The sequence below is a fragment of the Limanda limanda genome, chromosome 8 (assembly GCF_963576545.1).
Source record: "Limanda limanda chromosome 8, fLimLim1.1, whole genome shotgun sequence".
Classification (NCBI taxonomy): Eukaryota; Metazoa; Chordata; class Actinopteri; order Pleuronectiformes; family Pleuronectidae; genus Limanda; species Limanda limanda.
The window spans coordinates 22,823,303-22,843,904 of record NC_083643.1 but is presented as its reverse complement, the minus strand read 5'-3'; the positions used below and the strand labels follow the sequence as shown (position 1 = coordinate 22,843,904).

At 41.4% G+C, this 20,602-nt stretch overlaps 1 protein-coding gene across 2 annotated transcripts in view; it reads left to right on the top strand.

Annotated features, from left to right (window-relative positions):
• The window catches only part of LOC133009441 (AP-3 complex subunit beta-2), a 43,386-nt gene extending 23,262 nt beyond the window's left edge, over positions 1-20,124 (top strand). The window contains exons 10-28 of one of the 2 annotated variants that reach the window (XM_061076947.1): positions 931-985; positions 1,110-1,181; positions 1,617-1,679; positions 1,816-1,948; positions 2,675-2,784; positions 2,962-3,138; positions 3,413-3,599; positions 4,530-4,660; positions 8,989-9,027; positions 9,767-9,881; positions 10,238-10,412; positions 10,680-10,842; positions 11,057-11,144; positions 11,446-11,555; positions 13,385-13,613; positions 14,043-14,127; positions 14,625-14,722; positions 18,630-18,768; positions 19,938-20,124. In XM_061076947.1, coding sequence (XP_060932930.1) covers positions 931-985; positions 1,110-1,181; positions 1,617-1,679; positions 1,816-1,948; positions 2,675-2,784; positions 2,962-3,138; positions 3,413-3,599; positions 4,530-4,660; positions 8,989-9,027; positions 9,767-9,881; positions 10,238-10,412; positions 10,680-10,842; positions 11,057-11,144; positions 11,446-11,555; positions 13,385-13,613; positions 14,043-14,127; positions 14,625-14,722; positions 18,630-18,768; positions 19,938-20,124 — 2,356 coding nt within the window. The remainder of the gene's footprint in view (positions 1-930; positions 986-1,109; positions 1,182-1,616; positions 1,680-1,815; positions 1,949-2,674; positions 2,785-2,961; positions 3,139-3,412; positions 3,600-4,529; positions 4,661-8,988; positions 9,028-9,766; positions 9,882-10,237; positions 10,413-10,679; positions 10,843-11,056; positions 11,145-11,445; positions 11,556-13,384; positions 13,614-14,042; positions 14,128-14,624; positions 14,723-18,629; positions 18,769-19,937) is intronic. The other variant, XM_061076946.1, reaches the window with a different exon arrangement.
• Positions 20,125-20,602: the final 478 nt, after the last annotated feature.

Below are 20,602 nucleotides of genomic sequence, written 5' to 3'. Positions count from 1 at the left end.
CCTCGTGGCTGCAAGTCCTGCACACTGTCGGCCTCTTATTGAACAAGTGCTTCTGTGGCTCCGGGGGGGCTGAAATGGGATCATCATTCAGAAATAACCCAACACCTGTATCTCCCTGCAGAGCATTTGTCAGAAAATTCATTGCAATGAGATTCATCAGCTGTTATTTGAGTGGAGTGAGTGGTGCCTCAGCTTTTCTAACAATTACACACCTTTACCCTCTTGAAAATAAAGCTATCTTATATGAAACGTTATTAAAACCAATATTACCAGTCTTGCCCTAGATACATAACAGAGATGTAAATCCAATGAGGTCTGCTTGCTACCCACTAAACACAGAGAAGCAACCTTTAGACTTTATGCAGCACAATGCTCAATGCAGTCAAATCAACTTTAAAATGTCAGACTCAAGACTAAGTATACAAGTTCACAAGTGCCTTTAACTCAACTCTTTGACAAAATACATGCTGATACCATCATTTCATTTTTAAATACTTTCTAAATTTATTTGTATTATTTTTCTCTTAATTTATTTGACAATTTCTATACTGACCTTCTTTTTACTTATACCTTTTTTAATCGCTTTACCCCTTTTACTATTCTCTTGAATTTAGCTTGTTTTATTGGTAGGTCTAATTTCCTCATGCAAGGAGTTTCAGAGCCAATTGTATACATATATACATACAATATAATATTATATACAGAGACTGTAAGGTAGCTAGCTGATTAAATGTGTGCTGTATTTATTTTAAATCATAATTTCCTAATGATGACATATTTAGAATAACTAGTAGCACTGCTGTAAATAGCAGTGGACGTCCAACAGAGCATCTCAGGTCAAATACACAGGAGAGGACAGAGGAGGCCAAACTTCTTTTTTTCCTCCTCCTGCTTCTCATCAACCTCTCTTGTTTCTGTCTCTTCCTCCAGTGAGGTCCAATTCGTTGTTCTCCAGAACGTGGCAACAATGTCGATCAAGAGAAGGGTGAGCCTAACCCGGTGCTGTTTTGTATTTTATTGTGTTTTATTGTGATATATTGTGCGGTTAAAAACACTGATGAAGCTGCATTTTAAATCATTTTCTTTTCTCCCTGTCTTATGTTTCTCAGGGGATGTTTGAGCCGTACCTGAAAAGTTTCTACATCCGCTCCACTGACCCAACCCAGATTAAAGTCCTCAAGGTTCTCTTCTGTTTTATTATTCAGTCCTTTCTCTTATATTATATTAAGTCTGAATCAATGCAGGGAAAATAATTATCTTTACATCGGGGCATTTGCGGCATCTTATCATTACAAACCCTGTTACACTGAATCATTTGTGCATTTTGTGTAGGTATAATTGGTCTATTTCATTGTGAATGGTGAAAACAACAGGATTTGATTTGAACTCACTCGGGCAAAGAAAGTTGTTAGTCTGCTTCACAAAATCAATCGTCGTGAATCAGAGCGAAGCCGTTTTTAAGATGTAACACCGATGTGAAGAAGGTCTAAATGTTTCAGTGAAGTTGGCGACAGAAGTACTCGTAAGTAAACATTGTCGTTAGCTCAAGGCTTCACAGTAAATTGTTGTGTTTCCATTTTAATCAAAGAAACCATGTTTTGTCTTGGCTTCTACAGCTGGAGGTTCTCACTAATTTGGCCAATGAGACGAACATCTCCACCATCCTCAGGGAGTTTCAGGTAAACTGAAGGAGAATCTGTGACTCACTCTTGTCTTCAGTAAAAAATGTGCAGATTTGTCCTTCATCATGGTGGACATGTCGGCAGCGGGCTCCTTTTATGATATCCTGTACTGAGTGAACATTCTTTCTGCTAGACGTACATTAAAAGCATGGATAAAGATTTTGTGGCTGCTACGATCCAAGCGATCGGCCGCTGTGCTACCAACATCGGCGAGGTGAGGGACACGTGTCTGAACGGCCTGGTGCAGCTGCTGTCCAACAGAGACGGTACGTCCTCTCATTCATCTTCTAGATGCTTCCTAAGCAGTACATGTTATAAAATGGGGATTGAAGGATGTAGATGGCATCAGATATCAGATATAAGCTGTGTCTCAATTTGAGGGCTGCATCGTTCGGAGGCTGCATTTAGCTGCATCACAGCAATGCGATTATACCGTTCCAATTCGAAGGCTCATTCAAATGAGGCCGACAAATGTGTCCTCCCACCCCTGAGCAACGTAGGCTCCACAAGTTGGATCATTCCAAGCCCAAGTTTCCCATGATTTATAGAGTTCAGAGGTACTGGCGGCAGGAAGCAAGGCAAAAAAACATAAGAATAATGTATTTTTAAAGGTAAATACTTGACCCAACAGCAAACAGTACACATATTCTTAATGTTTTTAATCAACCAAAGCAACTCCATAGCTCTGTTGCCAGGCAATGGCTGTAAGAACGGCCATTGCCGGTTCAGCTGACGCAGTCTACGCGACTGATGAAAGATGCAGCCGTCATCGGCTCCGAAGTACAGCTTTTGTGTCTGCATATAATTAAATCATATTCATTAGCCAACTATAAAAAGTATAATATTTTGAACAGTGCCAAAGCATATAGAAAACTCAACTAAAAGAGTGACTGAATCCAAACTGAATTCATTTTAGTAGAAAGAATAATAGAAAAGAAATGGTTACCAATTCAAATTTGATTTTAAGTAACTGAATTTGTCCTGTTGTGCAGAGTTGGTTGTGGCCGAGTCGGTGGTTGTTATCAAGAAGCTGCTGCAGATGCAACCGGAGAAGCACAGTGACATCATCAAGCACATGGCCAAGCTAACAGATAACATCCAGGTGAGAGTCTTACATTCAAAAAGGTATTTAGGTTTGTTAACCCATGGAAAACGTAACGGGTTCCCGTATGAGCTTGTCAATTGATATTTACCTCAACAAAACCTGTTACTTCCGTCCATTACCAAGAGGAAATGATAGACGTGCACATACTACATCCATTTTAATCTGTGTTGCCAGGTGCCTATGGCAAGGGCCAGTATCTTGTGGCTGATTGGAGAGTACTGTGAGCACGTGCCTAAGATCGCCCCGGATGTCCTGAGGAAGATGGCCAAGTCTTTTACGAATGAGGACGACATTGTCAAGCTGCAAATCCTCAATTTGGCTGCAAAGCTTTACCTCACCAACTCCAAACAGGTCATTGCACGTTTTATTCTGTCACGTGTTGTTTTTTTCACTTGTACTTAACAGTTAACTCGACTGTATCAAACATGTATTGAAGAATTGAGTAGTCGTCCTGTAACTGTAAATGTAGATGTCTGAACAACCTGACTTATCACCATTATTAGCACATCATAACACATATGTTTACACATTCATATAATGTACAAGCATCTATTCGTTGGCTAACATCTACTGTTATTGGTTCTTTTCTCATACTCCATGTTTTGAATATTCCTTCCCCTCACAGACCAAACTTTTGACGCAGTATGTTCTCAACCTGGCCAAGTACGACCAGAACTACGACATCCGCGATCGGGCGCGCTTCATTCGCCAGCTCATTGTGCCCACAGAGAAGTGTGGGGCTCTGAGCAAGTACGCCAAGAAACTGTTCCTCGCCCTCAAACCTGCACCGATCCTCGAGTCTCCATTTAAAGGTGAAGAAAGGATTCAAAAGTCCTCACCTTGCAACCAGTCCCCTGCCGATCTCATACACATGTTTTGGTCAAGTCCAAAGCTTACAGACTTCTGGTTCAAAATATTTGATACCCTTCAAATTGCTTACCATTTTGTGGCCGACCCCCATCAACAAAATCTTAACGGCTGAGGCACGACATTCTATGGCCTTTTGCACTCTGTTGGCTAGGCGCTTAAACTGTAAATTGTAAAATTTTGAAAAATGTGAGCATTGTACAGTATCTCTTTTATGTCCTCATTTTGTATAATCGATGCTTAATAAACATACTATAGAATTTTAATTTTTTTTTAAAGTCCTCACCTGATCTCAGCCGCAAAGCTTGAATAATCGATGTCCATTTATAGCTACGTGTACATCCATGGGTGTGTTGCAAACAGCAACTGCTAATCACTTATCATTCTTAACTGGTGCCAAAGTGTAAACAAATATAGGGCAATAATAAAATACATAAATAAAATAATGATAAATACAAAATAACAATATATATTATTATAAATAAATGATAATAATAATAAATAAATAATGGAGCTCATGTATCACATTTTAAGTGGCGACAGGCTTGACCAGTAACTCCACTCACTTCATCATTACCTCTTGTCGCTCATTTGTCCGTCAATGCGCTTGTGTGAGACATCTTGGCCACTGTACCTGACTCCTTGGCAACACTGTAGTTCCTGTTTACATTTACCAAAGCCTTAAAGTTATGGGAACTGTCAATTGATACTGCACCATCAATGTTTTCTGATATTACACTGATTCTCTAGTATTTAAATGTGTGTGAGGCCACAAGTGACAATTATGCCTCTGTTCCTGAGCCACTGAAATGAGCAGTGTTGTTCTCCTCTCTGTTGTTTCAGTCCCCTGATTCCATCTCCTTGTGTTTTTGCAGATCGAGACCATTTCCAGTTGGGTTCATTGTCCCACCTGCTGAATGCCAAGACTGGGGGCTACCAGGAGTTGCCTGACTGGCCTGAAGCTGCCCCAGATCCCTCCGTGCGCAACGTGGAGGTGAAGGAGTCTGTGCGTGCAGTGGGAACAGTAACATGCAGAGACACAGGGGCCCTCTGGGGTCTCCAGGGGCCCCAAACGATGGAGGGGAGCGAGGGTTGCTCCTGCCCCAGAGCAGTGCCTCAGAGGAGTTGCACAGAGGCACCAGAGCCTCACTTCCAATATAACATTGATTCCTCATTCACCAGCCATTTGTCCTTCATTTACTGCCCCATAAGCATTAACAGCTCATCAGTAACATGCATCCTGTTTGGCCTCCAGCTGTTTCCACATGCTGCTTGACAACTCCACCCACTATGGAGGAGAATGGGCCCCAGAGGAGAAAAGAGGATTCATTCTTAGCGCAAAAGTAAATCAGAATACTCAAATTAAAAAGTCCAGATCCACTATGAAAACAGTGGGAGTTGCTGAACTCCTCGCCCTCGCTGCACTTGCATCTGTTCAGCAGCAGCTCGCTCGCCCCCGTCCTGGTAGTTTCACTGGTTTTTGAGCCGATAGCACATGTGATGCAGAAGGGATTAGATCTCAGAGCAGCAGTTTCCCCTGTCTCTGCAGAGACCTGACCCATGGGAGGTATTAGATGGTCGACACCTAGATTATAAAAGTATTTATTTGCAGAGATTCACATTATATGATAAATATATTTTTTGCTATGTTTACATTCTAATGGATTACAGATGAACAATGGGCTAATGTATAAATACAAAGTACGTAAAGCATCCTCTTTTCCTCCATCCCCTCCACTCCATGTGCCATCGGTTCACAAGCAATGTGTACATTTTTAAAAGAAGACATAAAATCAAGTTTGTCACTTCTTTGTAAAAATCAAGAGGTAAAACCACTTGATTTGAAACAGCAGGAATGACCTGTGAACTTGATTTTTTGGTCTTGATTATGTTTGTTAATCATTGATCTGATGGTGCAAATATTTTACTCACTGCTCCATGTTTCATACTCATTGTTAACTTGCTGTTTACTTGTGACGCAGATTTCAAGATGAGGCCACGGGTGCATTTTAATATGATATGACTGGTGTGATAAAAGAGAGAGGGGGGTCAGAACAGGCCACACCAGGGGACTTGTGTTTTAGATAAATTGTTGCATTAGTGCTGACCATTTTCCAAAGCATTTATTTCACTTCTAATTTGCCTAAAACCTTCCATCCAGATATTTGTTTCCCACTTGCTGTAAACAGCCAGTCTTTCACAGTCAGAACACTTTGACATCAGGTCAGAATGGAGCTGTGAGCGAGTTCAGTTTTGGAAAATCTCCCTGCAGCTGCATTCACAGAAACCCTGACATCTTATTGATTTCCTGACATCGTCCCTCATACCTGCTACTAGGTCTGCAGTCCAAACCCCCCAGTCTTACATCTCTAAATGTGGTCTGGCAAGAATCAAATTAAATCAGCTTGTGACGTCAGTTCAATGTCTTGCAAATGATTTACAGATCACAAATCAGCATGGACCCTGCATGCACCTAAAGAGAACTAAACAAACTAAACTGGAAAACCTCTGTCGCTTAAATATTGCAATAAAATCATATTTTACTTTGAAATGATAAATACCGGTTGAAGAGAAGTGTTGATTCAGCTTTATGACGAGGATGTAGTTCGTGGTGCTGTTGGAATGTGCTGTATTTTACGTAGATGTCTTTGTGTCATGTAGCCGACCAGGATTAATGTAAAGTAATGTAAACACATGTCTGTATAACACAGTACAATTCAGCAACACTATACTGCATCCCTCAAATTTATCATCAGCACCTCTCTAAAATTGAACTTTAAGACTGTAACAATGGTATTAATATAGATTAATATACAGGATATACTGTTTTCATAGGTTTATCAACGGATCACTGTATAGATGGCCAAAGATAAAATAAACACCTGGGAATAAACAAAAAAAGAAAGTAAAGAAAGATAACACTTGTGTAATGCTTGTGTAGGTTTATGTTAGTCAAGCAGGGTTTTCAAAGTAAGTGCTCAGCAATAACAATACCATGTTATTATAGTGTATGTTTACTGATGACGGACTTCTACAGTGTTTCAAGCATATCTCAAATCTAGGTCAGTTGATTTGGTCAGAGTGTATTCAAATGACTGATTTGCAATGGTCTAAAAAGGAAAGGATGATGTGCTTTGAAAATAGTCGGCAATAATGTAAATCTGTTCATGAGTCGTAGTTGAAAAATCAAAAGGCAAACTCACCAGTATAGACTTAGAGGTCAACGCTGCTGAGGGTCAGTGGAACCTCTGAAACCTCTCGGCCCCTCTAACAGACTCTCCCTCTGCAGACTGAGGAATACGTTCCCACCGGCGAGGGGCGGATCAGCTTGTTAGGGAACTTGAAAGAGGTGCCCCCCCCCCCCCCCCCCCAGTTTGGGAGTGCAGTGTTGTTTGTTGTGATGAATGCTCTCTTTTTCCTCTTAGAGACTCTGTTCTAGCCTTGTGTTATCCTGGTATTGACATCCATCACTGAGAGATCCGATCAAAAGTGGTCAGTGCTAAGTTCTACATTTGGATGCGTTCATATCTGAATTTGAAGCGGACCACTCGTCTCTCAGGGCGGATGTTAATGCCAGGTCTGAATGAGGTCTCTCTCGGGTTGTCATTCTTTATGGTAGCTACTGATAGTGACGTTGATAAGGTTAATTGATGAGATTTCTATGATGATATAAACAGCAGATCAATTTGACAGCTGTCTAATATGTGGAATAATAGTTCAAAACTTGTTTAAGTTGTAACTAAAACCGCTTGTTTAAGTAACCCAAAGGATTCTTACTGGACCTGCCCTGGTTTTTCCATATCCCAGATTTTTCACCAGCAGCTGAAGTTTGTTCAGTTCTGCAGATGATTAAATTTACCATTATTCTCGACAGTATTCTGTTGTCTTAAAAGTCGAGTTGCAAAGTTTATTGTTAACCTTGAAAACACAGTTTGATGAGACAAAGGGCCTTCACTGCAACTGTCTGGAATAATTCTCATCTAAGAAGTTCTTGCCATCTTCATCTGCTGATGATGAGGATGAGCTGATTCGTTTGGAGAACAGTGACCCACCGACCTGTTTCCTCTTTTGCACCTTGGTTTGTTCTCCTGAAATTTGTGACACAGTTTGTGAATGTGTCGCAAATGTTGTTGTTGTGCAGTGATGTGATTTCTCTCTTGCTCCATGACGGCTTCCCCACATCTCAATGGGTTTTCTTTCCTCTTTATCCAAGAACGGGGTCTTTGAGTTTGAGAGAAGGTTCACAATTTGTTCTGCTTTCCCTCAAAACCCTGCACTCACACGCAAAGAGCCCCTGCTTGTGCTGTGATTTGTTCTGCTTGTGCTCAAAATGTGCGCTTATTATATTTTGTTGCTTGGACAAGTTTCCTTCGCTCCATCTTCAGCTCTTCTCCTCTCACTCACGCTGCCTCTGTGCTTGTGTGAAAGTTAGTTTTACTTCGGTGAGAGTCCCCTTAGGGCAGTTAATCTGGCATGCACTGTTGCCCTCCACGGCTTTTCTATCATACTGGTTTACCGACAGACCACAACCAGGACGGGGCAATTTTGTTGTGTCTACACTACACCTTGCATTCTGTTGGTTGCGGAATTTTGAAAGAAGAAGCTGGAGCTCAGGAAATCTGTCCAAGAAAACAAAATATCTGAGTGTAAGCTCACAGTTTGAGCACAAGCAGAGCGGATCAAAGCACAAGTAGAAGCTTTTTGAGTATGAGCACAGGGTTTGGAGTGACAGCATTTCAAAATCCGAATGAGATAAGGTCTCTAACCAGGAGACTTACTGATACTAAAAGTTCTCTAACCGAAAACTACGCTAGTGAATAAAGATAGAAAAAGAAAAAAAAAACATACACCTCCACGTCCACCTCTTCATTTAGTCCATTTGAATCTAGTAGAGCCACATGCTCCATGCCTGATTAACACATTCGTACTGTCATGTCAACATTCTAGCAGCTTACAAGTGTAAATGTTGGCCTTTTGATTTCTGCAGTGTTTAAGTGTATATTTAAGTATATGTTCATTATAATTAAGTTATATTGGAGTGTATTTTTCCAGAAAAAAAACTTTTAGTGTATGTAAGTGTAGCAACGAAATAGGCAGATGTGTTAAATGAGTATACTGTGATCAAATTTGGGGTTTATGTTTGTGTCTGTGATCTTCACACCTGTTCTCACACATTCTTCTTTTTAGACCCAGAAATGCTCCTGCTTCTGTTTTCTCTTTTACTTTCCTGACCTTTCTCCCTGTTTCTCTACAAAAAAAAAAAAAAAAATCTCCTACCTCCTTTCTGCTCATCTCACCATCATTTCAATCTTTTTTCTTTTCTGCGTCTGCCAGGTTTTTACGCTGCTTGAAAGAGTCACAACATTAACGAGTGTGAGTCAGTTAGCGGCAAAGAGCCACATCTCCTTGAGCCTCAACCCATATAGCTGCAAAAAAATCCCAAGTGCTTTCTGACACCTCCCCCCGCCTATAATGTAGTCGCTGTCCTGTGCTTAGCTCAGCCAAAGCTCCCCTGAAACACAGCACCTTCCTCTTCCTCGGTCTCTACCATTAAAGAAGTGATTCTTTTAGCCGGGACGTGCCATCCTCTAACACGTCGAGATGCATTAGCGACCATGTGGGTTTTTAAATGGGGTTTGGGGATGTCCATGCTCATTCGCTGATGCTGCTGGTGAATGAGTGTGGTTGCAGTAAGGCAAATAGCCTCTTTCTTTCACATGTGAGAGGATAATCACCACCCCTCAAAGACATCACTTCTCTTAATGGAACTGCTCCCTTTTATTCAAAGAAAAGTATATCTGCTCCTGGTCATGAAGGTATCACCTGGTGCTGACAGCTATACGTGCAAAAAAGAAAAGACCGAAAGAAAGTCACGCTCCATACAAGCATAAGTGTGAGGTCTGTACAGAATTTGTTGTCGGACATGTCAGATCTTAATGCAGATCTGCAGCAGGGATGGCTGGCTTCCTTTGGCTACATCACGCACAGGCAGAGGCATTCATGGCCATGCTACTGTACTGTAATCTGCCCACGCCTCTGCTTCTGTCTGAGGTATTTTTCCACCGAGGCAGAGCTGATGGCTCACTGTTTGAACTCTGTTGTCTTCTGCCAGGTGCCCGAGTGGACCAAGTGCAGCAGCCGGGAGAAGCGGAAGGAGAAGAAGGTGGACAAGCCGTTCTACTCGGACTCAGAGGGCGAGTCTGGGCCGACAGAGTCAGCGGATAGTGGTAACTGTAGAGAAAGAATTTTGGATCCGCCTGATTCAGATCTGCACCAAAGTTAAACAAATTCTTCCCTGACCCATATCTAATCCTTCAACCAAGGGACCTGCTGATCCAGCCAGTAGTTTTTGTGTAAAACTGCAAACTAACAGACAAACAAACGCAGATGAAAACTTATCCTCACCAATTTTTATCTTCCTCATTTGTGTATGTAATGGGACATTTTATTCGCTTTGGATTTGAGTGAACATTTGTTTTCCAGGGACCTTAAAGCACTGTAAATGCTATAATGTGCCAGATAGACTTTCAATTCCCATTGTCTGTGTTTTCACCAGTTAAACACTGACTTTTTTCCTCCTCAGAGTCGGACTCTGTCAGCGGCTCAGAGAGTGGCAGCGGCAGCGGGGTGAGCAGGTCAGGATCAGAAAGCGAAGCCAGCGAGGAAGGCTCTGAGTCTGAGGAGGAGGAGGATGAAGAGGAGAAAGACAAAAAGAAGAAAAAGACAGAATTAAAGAAGCCGGTTCGAGAAAGTGAAAGGTAAACATGGGACTCAATCCTTTTATGTACTCTGCACTACTCTCCTATTATGTGATAATATGATTGGGTATATCACATCAAAAACATGCTTTCCTTTCACACTAAAAGTCCAATTTAACATTTTTTGTTGTCACTTTTTCTCCTGACACTTTCTGTCTTTCAATGCGTAGTCGTATTTTTTCTACTGTAAGCACAACACTAGCATCTGTTTCATCTGTTATAGATAAAACTCCATCGGGACCTTTGACCTTTGCTTTTGTTTTCCAGTGAGCAGAGCAGTGACGAAGAAGAGAGGAAGCGTGAGAGAAAAAGCAAACCACGCAAGAGCGCCTCAGAAACAGAATCAGATGAGGAGGAGAGCGAGTCCGAAAGCAGCCAATCAGAGTCTGAGGACTCTGATTCTGAGGTAGAGGTCAAAAAGAAAAAAAAGGTAAAGATAAGGAATCACACTACATAAAAAAAAAAAACATTTAAAATCGACACCTTTAGATGAAAGGTGCACAAAAATACATGAGCATGTGGAGTATTTTTTTTTTTTTTAAACTTAGAATAAAATCTAAAACTGTTTTCACTGACTCATGAACTAAACATCTCTGTATTTAGACTGGCCCACGTTCACACTCTTTGGTTTCCCCTCCTTCCAGGCAGCTGAATCTAAACCTCCCTCCAAACCTGTCAAGATCGAGAGCAAGAAAGAGAAGAAAGAGATGTCGCTACTCGACCTGGACGATTGTGAGTTTTCCATCTCTATGACTGTGTTTCTTTTCTTCTTTTAAAAGTTCAGGGCAAAAGTACTAATGCTCATGTAAGTAAGGTAAAGTCAGTGAATAAGTACGTTTTCAAATTGAGATATATCTAAAAATCATAGCAGGTGCATTTGATCAGTTCCTATGCCAACACCCAAGGTAACTAATGACATTTAAAAAAAATGCTGCAACACACATGCAGAAGAGGATGTTAGAAACAGATGAATAAAGTCAGGTCTGAAATTTGGGGACATCCCTGCCGAGTCTCTCTGCGTCTCTCCTTTCAGTTGAGCCTGCATCCTCTCCTCAAGTCACGCCCATCAACACCTTCCTGTCCAGCAGCCTTGCCACCGACCTGGAGGGCTTGTCTCTGTCCGATAGTGTTCTCTCCCCGGCAGTAAGTACCTCTCATGTCTCACCTTCTTTTATGTTCATCCGTCGTCTATACCGTTTATCTTTTGAGGGTCCTGGTGGGACTGGAGCCAATCCCAGCGGACATTGGGCGAGAGGCAGGATTTACTGTTTGCTGTGACTCACATTCACATCTACAGTCAATTGAGAGTCCCAGAGAAAACTCTCACAGACACAGGGAAAACATGCAAAGTTCCAGACAGAAAGACCCTAACTGGGATTCGAACCAAGAACCTTCTTGCTGTGAGGTGCTAACCACCCCTGTTGTTTCTATCTAATAAATTATTGGAAAGTATTCTTAAGTAGATGATCTGTGGTAAAACCTTAAAGGCAAACTTGCCGTTGTGTTATACTGACTTACAGACAGACATCCTTATACCTGCTTCATATTAAAAACTCAAGCTCAATCAGATATTGTTTAGGCAGGAAGCAAACTTTTCTTCTCAGTACCAAAGTAGCTGATGTCCTCTAAATCTAAAGCTAATAACTCAAATGTTGAATGTGACTTTGGTGTCCACATTAGTAATCTTTTTAGATTTTGCCTGTGAAAAAGCTAAATCTGCAGGTGAAGGACAAGATTCTGGTATCTGTCACTAGTTTGACCAATGGTAGACAGTCCATGTGGAAAAGCATCGCCCTTCATATGCATTTACCTGCATATGCAGACAACTGTGACAGGGATAGTTCCCCCAAAAATGAAAATCCACTCATTATCTACTCACCACTATGTCGATGGAGTGATGGGTGAGGTGTTTGAGTCAATTAAACACTTTTGGAGTTTCAGGGGTAAACAACATTGCAACAAAATCCAATACAAGTGACATAAATGGTTAGACCCTGACTCCTCTCCTCACCCTCCTCCTTCCTCCTCTAACGCCTTCTGCCGACTCCCCCCTCCTCCCCCTCTTCCTGCCTTGGTAATCAACACGTAACTGCATCTCCAGGTCTGTAGCTGCAGACAGACTCACCTGTGGTTAACACTTATTCTTATATATGATTCACGTGCAAACCTGGAGGAGGATAACAGGAACAGTTGAATTTGACATTTTCGGTTTATGTACATTTGTCACCGCAGAAGCAGTATGGAGGCATTTCATGTTTCTTTCTGTTTTGTTTTTTTTACATTTAAAGAAGTGTTCACCATTTACTTCAATTGTATTGGATTTGGCTGCAACGCAGTTTTTAATAGAGATAAGCCAAATGTTGCCTGAACCTAAAACACCTCGAAAAAGTAATAGCTAATTGTGTTTTGTGTGGAGAAATGTTCTCGGACTTCTGTGGTAAACAGATAATGTACAGAGAATGGAAGAAGGATGTCTGCTGTCTAATCCAGAAGCCCGAAAATATTGGCTGTGGCACCAGAGACTAATTTATCTCCAGACGATAGCCGATGGGCTCAGCGATTAGAAAGCCATGAAAATAATGTCTTGATATAACACTTGGAAGAAAGGTTTTCCTCTGAGTTTGACTGTGAATTATCCTGAGGCGCTTGCACAACATGGATTTCCAACCTCAGCCCCCTCATCACGTCAACAGCTATTTCAGTTCAAACATATTAAAGGATGAGGTCATTTTGTTTCAGCACTCATCTGGCACTTATGTCAATTTTACTTCATGTATAGTGAAATCCACACTGCATATATCTTTCACCATAAGGAGAAAAAAAAGAAAAGCACAAATGCTGATTGTTGACCACGCTTTCTGAAAAAGAGAACAAATACAGTAGATCAAATGCAAGGAATGTTTGTCCGTTCCCTGTCATCTCAAGTCTGTCTGTAATGGTCAGTGACTCTTCATTCTCTCTTCTCCCCACAGACCATCGCCCCCTCCAGTGAGTTGAAGAGCTACGAGCTGCTGCACCGCATCACAGGGGAGGGTCTGTCGGTGGAGTACTGCTTCAGCCGGCAGCCCTTTAGCCCTGACGCCAACATGGTGGCGGTGCAGGTGCAGTTCACCAACAGCGCCACGTCCGACACCAAGAACCTGCACATGGAGGACGTGAAGCTGCATTCTGGCATGAGAGTGAAAGAGTTCCCGGAGATTGGTGGGTGACTGTGGACTGACTTTATAAGTCTGTGATACAAACAAGATAAACAATAACAAGGACAATGAGATTGAATAAACACCATACTATGTATGTATGTACTATATGCTTAGTATATATGATTATACAAACTTTATACATATTTTATTTTCCAAAATCTGTTTGTCAAGCTGACTACCCACAATCTGCAATTCACTGTGTTCATTTCACAATCTGAATGCTGTTTTAGTTTGTATAATCTTTCCGACAATAAATTATACATACCTGTTTAGAGGTAGTACTGTGTGGAGCATGGATCTGAGACAGTGGCTCAGTGGACATACCCAGTCCTCATCTGTCAAACTGGCAGAGTTGCTGACTGAAAAGCTTTATGTTGTATTGTTCGTGCACGTGTTATAACTGCTGTCTCCTCTTTGCCTGTGTTGACAGAGCTGCTGCCGATGGGTGAGACATCCACAGCTGTTATGGGCATCGATTTCTGTGACTCAACCCAAGCGGCGAACTTCCAGCTGTGGTGAGATGGATTCTGTGTTTGAGAGCGCAGGTCGTCACCCATCTCATGAATCTGCTGATATCTGAAATTGCAATAACTTCGTTAACTTGCATATGACATAATGTATGTGTGCCACAAGTGAAACAGTGAAGTGTGATCTGCGTAGAGCAATGTAGAAACAAATTAAACAATAGTTCCCAACAACATGGTTCTGGAACTTAACATCCCATTCATTTTTTGATTATAGATTAGATAAGAAATTGTAAAATAGTGTTATATCCTCCTGAAGAAGCCATATGAGTCCAAAGGGTGAAAACAAAGAAGCTGCTTGAAGTCGCTGGAAAGGGATTATTCACAATGGTTTATGGGATGTGTAGTTCCTTCTCTCTTAAAAACGTCTGTACAAAAGGGGGGTCACTGTTAGGCTCTATATTGAGCAATGACGTTTAACATCAGAGTCTCCCCTGTTCTTTTAGAAAAACTTATCAATCCCTAAAAGTGCATTTCTTTTTTTGCAGCACTCACACCAGGAAATTCTTTGTGTCTATCCAGCCTCTGGTTGGGGAGCTGATGAGGCCGGTCTTCCTGACTGAGAACGAATTTAAAAAGGAGCAAGGTATGTGGCGAAAATAAATATAACTAATTTCTAGCGAGAAATAGAATAGAGATTTTACTACTTCTCTTCAACAACTTTATTCGTATCAATGTGTTTAAACAGAATGAGTTGGTTGACAGGTTTAGTTTCATGTGTAATGACTTAAACTGGTTCTTTTTTCTATTCAAGTTTTTTATATATTGATCAAATCCTAATCTTGAGGTTTAGTTTAGTGTATTTAAATGACAATTCATTATTTTAAGTGTTTTAAAGACTGATTCATCCTGAGCCATGGGTTAAGGGGAGTTTTTTCCTGCTCTAATGTGAGAATAGAGCAACATCTTGTCAGTTCTTCAGACATATTCTCACACATGTAACTATAGGGCACTCAGTAGAATACATACCTCCGCCAAGGCCCCTTACATTCAATCAAGTTGCACATCGCTAAATGTACCAGATTAATTTTTTTATCAAGATCCATTGATTATTTTCTGGGAAATCATGGAAAATGTTGGACAACAACATCCTTGCTCAAAATGTTAAGCAAAGAATTCTTCTATCCGCTCGCTGATGCAGATCCACACCAAAGTTTTATAGGATCTATAGCGCATTCTTCCACCAAGTTTCATGGAATTATGTCCATTAGTTTTTGCTTCATCCTGCATACAGACAAGCAAACCAATCAACAAAGAGACGGGGGTGAAAACATAACCTCCTTGGCGGAGGTAATTATCCTGAGATCAAATCAGCATATTATTTCCATTGCATAGTTGAAATTCGTCACCTGTAAATAGACTTTTAAATACACCCAAAGTCCGGTGTGTTCGGTGTGCAGACAGTAGATACCAGCATGTCTCTAATGTCCATGCTGACTGACACAGAGCCAGATGTGAGCTCTAACAAACCCATAGTGACTCTTTAAACATCTGTCATATCCACGGTTCCTCCCTCTCCGCACTTTCACCAATAGAGAACCTAATACACAATCATGGTAAGTTGGCTTTGTTAGATTTGTTCCTCCCAGCCATCTGTGTGCCCACCTGCCTTTTAGCCAACCTCACACAGACCCTGACTCCTCTCCTCACCCTCCTCCTTCCTCCTCTAACGCCTTCTGCCGACTCCCCCCTCCTCCCCCTCTTCCTGCCTTGGTAATCAACACGTAACTGCATCTCCAGGTCTGTAGCTGCAGACAGACTCACCTGTGCTGCTAACCTGCACCTCATTAAGGCCGCTCACACTGCTGCACCGGGAATGACTGGAAATGCTCATCCACTGATGCTGATTCACTCTTCTTTGGGCACCATGTGAACCAAAAAAAAAAGGAAATAACATCAGGCTCAGAGCAGCACTCGCTCATGTGCACCATCGTTCATCTTTCTTTTATCTGAGCTTTCGAACTGCTGAAATGAACTGCTGAATCTCAAGTATTGCAATGTCACGATATTGTTGTGTATCATTTTGTGATTTGGAGGTCAAAAGACACTGTGAAGTCTTTGAGGTCAACACGCTGTTAATCCTGGGATACTGGATTTAAATTTTTGACACTGTGGGTAGCAGAAACCATGAAGTATTAGTGCCAATCAAAGGGAAAAAAAGCCCCCTAAATAATCCAGATGTAATCAGCGAGAGCCTTTAAAATCAGTTTCTTGCACAATCTTTTCAAAGTCCTGATACTGATCACAATGCAATACAGTATTATGACTTCATTCTCATAAATGTATTCTAAATGAATGACTTTTGTCATACTTAAATCTCAGATTTTTTTCCTTTTTAAGAGGCACTACTTATTCTAAAAACTAGCTGTGTGCCCAACACTGACATTTCATCACCTTTCAGATGATTATTCATACTTCCAACAGTTGGCCACAAAATAAGGTCCAATATTTACTCTCTTATAGCTCCAATTTTGGTCTCCACCCACACAGAGAGAACTATCTGGCTCTTCAGCTACTAAATGCTCCACTATGTTCACCATCTAGTCACCAACCATGTCTGTGTACTGTTTGGTGGTGGGCAGGTAGTGCTCATATAAAGATGTACCTGCTCTACTCACAGTCGTGGACTGCACATCGGGAGCACAGGGACATGTCCTGGTGGTCTGATGGTCTTTTTGGTTAGCTCCCCTATCTGAAATTGTGTAGCAGTAATGCTTAGTCAAACTTTATAATGAAGAAAAACTTAAATTCAAGCAACAAAATAACAGACTGTCATTGAGAAACCACCTGTTTCCACCGACTAATTTCACTTCATCACCTCAGGGTCTCACTCTGACAATATCAGAACAATCTGATGTAGATTAGTAGTTAAGTAAGTAAAAGCCCTTATAAATATCAAATTTTCACTGTTGGTGGTTGTGGCAACAGAGAAGCAGATTCTTATGGCACTTGACAAAGACCATGTTAATGAAAAGATGACAGAGGGCAGTGAGTTTACTTGTTTACTAGGCCGGTAACCTTTACATCAGAAAATCTTCTACTATACTTTCTCCCAATTTGGCGGTCTATTTAAGCTGTGAATATTTCCCATCTATCTCTCTGTCTGTCAGCGCCTCTGCTGCCCTGCGTCAGTATCTTTCCCTTTTGACTCAGCCCCACCACGACCCCTGCATTATACCTCCTTTGCGGTTCACCACAGTTCACTCCCCATTTAATCATATCTAAAGGGAGAGTGATGACGTAGGAGCCAAGACACAAAAGTTGAACTATCTTCTGCTTCTGTAATTTAAGTGTGAGTTGTCTGACTAAACTGATCAATCATTTACTCCCATATTTTCCATCTTCTTAAAACAGAGCTTAAGCCTCTTTTTTAACAAAAAAAAGTCCCAGAACCAGAGGAACTAAAGTAGCAATTAGGAGTCTTCTCTGAGCATTTTCTGTTTACACTTACGTGGCTCTGATGTGTGAGTTGGATGCAATGACAGGATGACAGGTGGATTAAAATCTCATATCTCCTGAGAGAGACAATCTGTTGAGAGTCTTTTCTTTTGGTTTTACAGCATGGCCTCCATAAAACAATCAGGTTATATAGTTATGTTTTTCTTCTTCTCTCATTTGATTTGCTTTTCTTTGCTGTCCCTTATTCAGCCATGTTAGAGTCAAATTGTTTTATTTTGATACAAGTGAGAATATGTTTTGTGTGACAAAACCTAAAGATTCACAAGAAACAGTGATATGAAACAGAACAAAAGCATCAAATTAATAATACTATCATTATACCAAATAAATTGAACAGTCACTTAATCATGGGGTTGTTGATCCGTTTTCTGTCAAGTGTTTGTTTCAGCACCAGATAGCATATACCTCACAGTGATATATTCTCATTCAGGTTATAATTGCAGTAATCAAGGAATGTGAAAAACTTCCAGTTTTCTGCTCAATTGGTGAAATATTCAACCATAAGTCCTGATGTCATTTGACCTGCAAATCAGTGTTTACTGGGAGGCATCCACTTCCATGTACGAATCTGTCAGTAGTTTCCTGGAGACAAAAATACTTTGGTGGAAAATGCACGACTTTAAGCTTTGAACGAGACTGAAAGTTCACACAACTGCCTCCTTTGTGCCGTGTGTAATCTGAATCACTCCTCTGCTGTTTTCAGTGTAAAGCATTCCATTTATAAGTTAAGCAGCATTTTTTGATTATTGATGTTGAGTCAATGATCACATCAATCCCTCAGAGCACTGTAGATGCTCGTGGTGATGCAGAAAACACTGTAAGGACATTCATAGAGTGTTTGAGTATAATACTGTGTAAGTTGAAAAAATAATAATTTCTTGAATCAAGCAGTACTACACTGAGCTCTCCCATTCATACAAGCTGCACTCTGTTAGGTATTGCAACAGTAATAGTAAAAACTATTTTTTTTACTGGGAGAGAGAAGAAGCAACTGTAACTCCTGTTTGACAAGTGCTCTAATCACACCTCTACAGGTCAGCTGATGGGCATGAACGAAATCACAGAGAGGCTGACGCTGGACATCAAGTGCCGGAATGAACACGCCATCGTCCAGCAGGTGGCCACCGCCGCCAACCTCAGCAGAGTCCCCTGTGGTTCCGATAAAGAGTGCAGGTGAGAAGATTAAAATAAGCATCAGTAGTGAGGCTACAAACACAAAGCTGCTCTTTAATCTGAGTGAGGCTCAAAGATTGGTTTGTCCGTCTCAAAGGACGTAGCATCCCTTTGGGCCGATTAAGGTCAAGTTTTATCATAGTGTGAACAGTTGTGTCCAGAATACTGCAAGTTACACATTACAGGTTTAGGTCTAGTACAAACTGGCACAAAGTCTGTCAGTTGGAGAGCAGGACTTTGACAGGACTAACCCTAACTTCTCTACTGTTAAACAGTGGATCGCTCTCTCCGGATTGGGGGGAGTTGCTGCCCCAAGTGGAGGAGCTTTAGTATTGCGTGCTCCTGTTGATGAGTGAGGGGGCAATGGACTCATGATCTCATGATCTAATGTACTTATTTGTATCAAGTCAAGTCTTCCCACCTGAAGATATAGTCTCCTCTTTCTATGTCAGATTTTCTCAAACTTAATCGGTGTTGTCGCTGGTTAGAAACTCTAATCTTAATTGAGTTTTGTCTGGTCAATCTTGAGATGATTTTAACCCCAGAACACAGTTTAAATACTATAATAATACATAGGTTTATTTTTAATCAGTTTGAGTTCAAAGCTCTGATGCAAAGTTCCTCCAGGACTTAAACAGTTATATGAATGGGCCCTTTAGGAAAGTTATTATGCAAAAAGTTGGAGATGTTGAAATTACCTCAGTGACAATTTTATCAGAATTAGCTCATTGGTCAGATTTCTGTTCTCGTTTTCTTTTTTTCGCTTGCAAAGACCACACCGTCAACAAGTTTAACCATTTATTGAGGACAATGGAAATGGGTATGAGAGGTTGATGGATTAGTGAGCCTTCGTTGCATTGTGGGGAAGCTTAGAAGGTACGACAGACCCTCTCAAGACACTATAGAGGAGGAAGGAAAGGAAGAAGCAAAGAGAGGATGTGTGGGCTTAAGTGGTGCAGAATAGGAGAAAGAAAGAAGAGGAGAGGAGAGGGTAAGCAAGGCATTTACAGACGTGCCGGAAGAGGCGCGGTTGAGGTGTGGTCCTGCTCCTGAAACTCTGCTAGATAGCTTCAATTATTTGAATTCCAAACCTTCTGACTGACTCATGTGTCCCTCCCTTTATTCTGTGGCTTCATCTTCACTTCTGATCTTTGCTGCTTTGACCTCAGTCCTCCTGTCCCTCCTGCTGATCACCCTGTCCACAGGTTCGCCGGCCGCACAGTGACCAGCGGCAGCCTGGTGTTGGTCACCGTGGCGACCAAAGAGGATGGAGCCGCCCAGCTGACGGTCAACTGCGAGAAGATGGTGATCGGCACCATGCTGGTGAAGGACATCCACCTGGCTTTGACGCAGTGACCCGTGCCTGGGCTCCACCTCCATCCCCCGCCCCCCCCTTGCTCCACCCACCTCTCACATATCGTCCAGGTCATCACACGCGTAGCATCTCCTCCGTTCTCGAGTCGATGAGAACGTTTCCAGATTGTTTAACTCCAGGTTGTTGTTTTCTCTCAGAAGCTGCTGAATGCCACAGCTCAACACGATATTCATGACAATCAGACCGATGTTTGACTTGATAGGAAATCCTTTTCTCCCATTTAAAGTTTCTTATATTTATCTTCCAAAAATATTTGTTTTGCAACATGTTTGTTGCTTGAGGACAACATTTAGTGATCTCAAAATCTGGAATATGACAATTAACCCCATCCAAATGTCAGAAGTTACTCACTGCAAAAACATCACAGGCACCTGATTCGTGGTTCAAATCTCAATACAAGGTTCCCCGACCTTGTGTTTTCTGAGCTTTCAGCTGCATGTCATGATCTTCATCAGTGGA